This window comes from Apis dorsata, unplaced genomic scaffold (genome assembly GCF_000469605.1).
Source record: "Apis dorsata unplaced genomic scaffold, Apis dorsata 1.3 scaffold_60, whole genome shotgun sequence".
NCBI lineage: Eukaryota > Metazoa > Arthropoda > Insecta > Hymenoptera > Apidae > Apis > Apis dorsata.
Genome location: NW_006263360.1, coordinates 243,107 through 246,521, shown reverse-complemented (window position 1 = coordinate 246,521; position 3,415 = coordinate 243,107). Strand labels below are relative to the sequence as shown.

At 29.3% G+C, this 3,415-nt stretch overlaps 1 protein-coding gene across 4 annotated transcripts in view; it reads right to left on the bottom strand.

Moving 5' to 3' along the window:
• Nucleotides 1-1,103: 1,103 nt before the first annotated feature.
• LOC102674064 (myb-like protein D) overlaps nt 1,104-3,415 on the bottom strand; it is a 16,409-nt gene continuing 14,097 nt past the window's right edge. For all 4 annotated transcript variants that reach the window (XM_031515279.1, XM_031515278.1, XM_031515281.1 and 1 more), the window contains 2 exons: nt 2,563-3,415; nt 1,104-1,884 (listed from right to left, as the gene is read on the bottom strand). In XM_031515279.1, coding sequence (XP_031371139.1) covers nt 1,215-1,884; nt 2,563-3,377 — 1,485 coding nt within the window. In that variant the 5' untranslated portion in view covers nt 3,378-3,415 and the 3' untranslated portion in view covers nt 1,104-1,214. The remainder of the gene's footprint in view (nt 1,885-2,562) is intronic.

The window sequence follows — 3,415 nt, the reverse complement described above, 5'->3', positions numbered from 1 at the left end:
AAAAAAAAAAATATATATATATATATTATATATATATTATATATATAAATATATATATATATATAGAAGCAATGAATAAGATGAAAGAAAAAACACGATATTTTGTCGAGAACTTAAGATACTGAATCAGGTATACGATTTCCAACTGTTTCTACATATGCTACAAAATTTTACAAATCCAGATCCTCCTATAGCTGTCTCATCTTTGTACTCTACCTAGTTATGCGAATCTAAGTAACTTCATATTTGTCAGGTATACAATTGCGTAAAAATTTACAATTATTACTTAGTCCAGCAATGTATAAAAAAGTATAATACATCAGTCTGGCCACTTGCTGACCAAAATACTTATCGATCTATACTGTTATCTAACGCCTTATTTTTTCTTCCTTTTTTCTCTTCCTTTCTTTCTATTTGCTTACTTGTATTTACTCACAAATCAATTATACATATTATTAAAATTGTTCGAAAAATCATACATATTTGTATCTACTTCGCATATTAACAAAAAAAAATATATATACTACGAGTCATCAAATTCTACAATTGTGATGAATGTAATTGTCATTGATCGCTATCAGTAGAAAATATTTGAAATAATTTTTCAAAAATATTTCTTTGTTTCAAAACACTGAAAAAATTTTAGACATTAAATATTATTAAATTAGATGAAATAATATAAAAAAAACCAAATAATGTATAAATGAATATATATGGAAATATTATTTATTTCTAAAGGACTTACGTATTATCGATCTAGGGAATTATCTAGAAGTGAAGATTTTTAATGTAAAAATTATGATCATGATTGTTACATAATAGCAATCGAGCATTAGTAGAAAAATAGAAAAAGATGTGACTTATAAAATAAATTCTTTAGATCATAGGACTTCTCGACAATTCCCTTAATAATCATTATTATAATACAAAAGTCATTTAATCCTATAATTATTTAACCCTAATATTCCATTGAAAATCTGTTTTCACTTATTTATAAACTTATTTTATAAATAAATGAAAACATTTATATAAAATAGAATGTCAGGGTTATTAATGATCTTAAGAAAAATTATACAAAAATAAAATAAGTTAAATAGATAGAGGATTTTTTATGTATCAAATATTTTCTCTCTGAAGCGTTATATTTGTCGATTTATCTATAACTATAGATACGTATAAAATTGGTAATTTATAATTAGATGATAAATCTAAACTTAATCAATTTTAAGAAATGAGCTGTTTCCTGCACCAGCTCGTACAAGAAGAGGTGTTTTTCTTCGTGAAGTAGTCACAGGTTGATACACATAATTTCCTTGTATTGCACCGGTTAACGTTTTTTGTCTTTTCGTACCGGAATTAAGCTCATATTCAAATGGTTCTTGTTTTGAAATATTTAAATGCATGTGTAATGCTTCTTTATTGTCCTCGATATCTATTTCATCATATAAATGCTCATGAATGTCTATATCACAATCCTGACTGCTTTCATCATAACTATCTGTCACTGAATTCGCAGTTATGTGACCGTGAATAGATTCTTCATATGTTGTGCTTTCTTCAACTGCTTCATCACCTGAACTTTCTGTTTCTTCAGATACATCACCACTGCCTGCATATTTCATTTCACCTCTTTCAAGCAATTCCAAATGGTCTGGATATATCATTGCTTTTTTAATAGCTAAAGGATCCTTTCTGGACCATTTTTGTACTTCTTCATCCATCTTTGCTACTTTTGCTGGATTAATAGCCCATAAGCATCCTTTTCTCTGATTTCCATTTCCAGCAGGCTTTTCGATTTTTTCAAAGCACTTGTTTAATGATAAATTGTGTCTAACTGAATTTTTCCAACCATTTGGTGCAGTCTTGAAATATGGAAAATGCTCGCTGAAATAAAATATAGACTAAATTATTATAAATATATAAATAATTTTGTAATATCTTTAAAAACATTTTTAAATGATTTTATTATTATATTTTATTATTAATATTAGAAATGGAATAAATATTTAAATAAAAATTGTTAACATCAAAGTATTATTATAGCAATAATATAATACACGAATTAGAAGAAGGAAGAATAAAAACTTGCTAAACAAGGAACAAAATTTACATTTTCTATGGGGACTGTACCCTAGCACGCACCTGGTGCTCCAGGGGCCCCATACAAAATGGCAGCTTTCCCCTTGTGTAACCTGGGAATAAAGAAGGGAGGACAATTCTTTTTCCCCTCGTGGGTTAAGCACCAGAGGGGTTTCAACCAGCCCTTATCCTTCCGGCCAAATGGTCGAAAATAAGCGGCTGGCGACACATCGTTTGTTACATAAAAATTTATTCTATTATATTTTACAAAAAAAATGTTAATGCTTGAATTTTATCAAACCAGTTTCCTTCTCTTTTTATAAATTTCTCTCCGTTAAATTAATTTATTTTATTGAGTAAAATTTATATTTTATATTATTTCTTTTAACATATAAGTAATTTATATTTATAATTTCGAATCTGTTTTCATTTTTTATAAAAAAATATTCAATATTTGAATATTATGTTCCAATTTTAACTTACCACATAAAATTATAAATTTCCGAAACCGGTAGAGAGCCTGTCTGACTATTTTTTAATGCCATTGCAATCAGACAAGAATAAGAGTAAGCCGGTTTAGGATAGGGTTTGTCATCATAGTCTGATAGATCGAATTCTTTCTCTCTTTTCACTGTACTGATAGTAGTAGATCCTGGATTGATGTGTACATTGTTATTGTAGATCTGCTTTCGCACATGTTGAGGCATCTGGTTGGAACTCTGTAATACTTTGAAGTTCTGAATCCTGATGCCAGACATACCGTTTATTTTCGGGGTGGTCTGTGCTTTCGTGTATTGTGGGGATGTCATTTTAGTAGCTGATATTGAGATCGTTTTCGATTTGGACGGTGTCACCGATTTCGAGACTTCCTGCTCATCCTCGGAATCTTCTTCGGTTTCTGTGATATCGTTTTCATATTGTTCTGTCTCGGTATCATTTTCGATTTCGTTTTCTTGTTCATTTTCATTTTCATTTTCATTTTCGTTTTCATTTTCATTTTCAATTTCATTCTCATTTTCGTTCTCATTCTCATTCTCATTTTCATTCTCATTCTCATTCTCATTCTCATTCTCATTCTCATTTTCATTCTCATTTTCATTCTCATTCTCATTTTCATTTTCATTCTCATTTTCGTTCTCGTTTTCTGTATAATTCCTACCTTCATTCTCTATCTCTTCTTCGATATCAATTTTCTCTTTTAAGTCTTTTTTCGGTGAAAATGAAAAGTGTCGTCTGTTATTATTTGGAGTAGGACTTCGAAGTGCCATGTGCGGCATCACCGAGTTAGGATTTACCATAATGGAGGCTGCATCGCTTCCACTAAGGTCAAGATTGA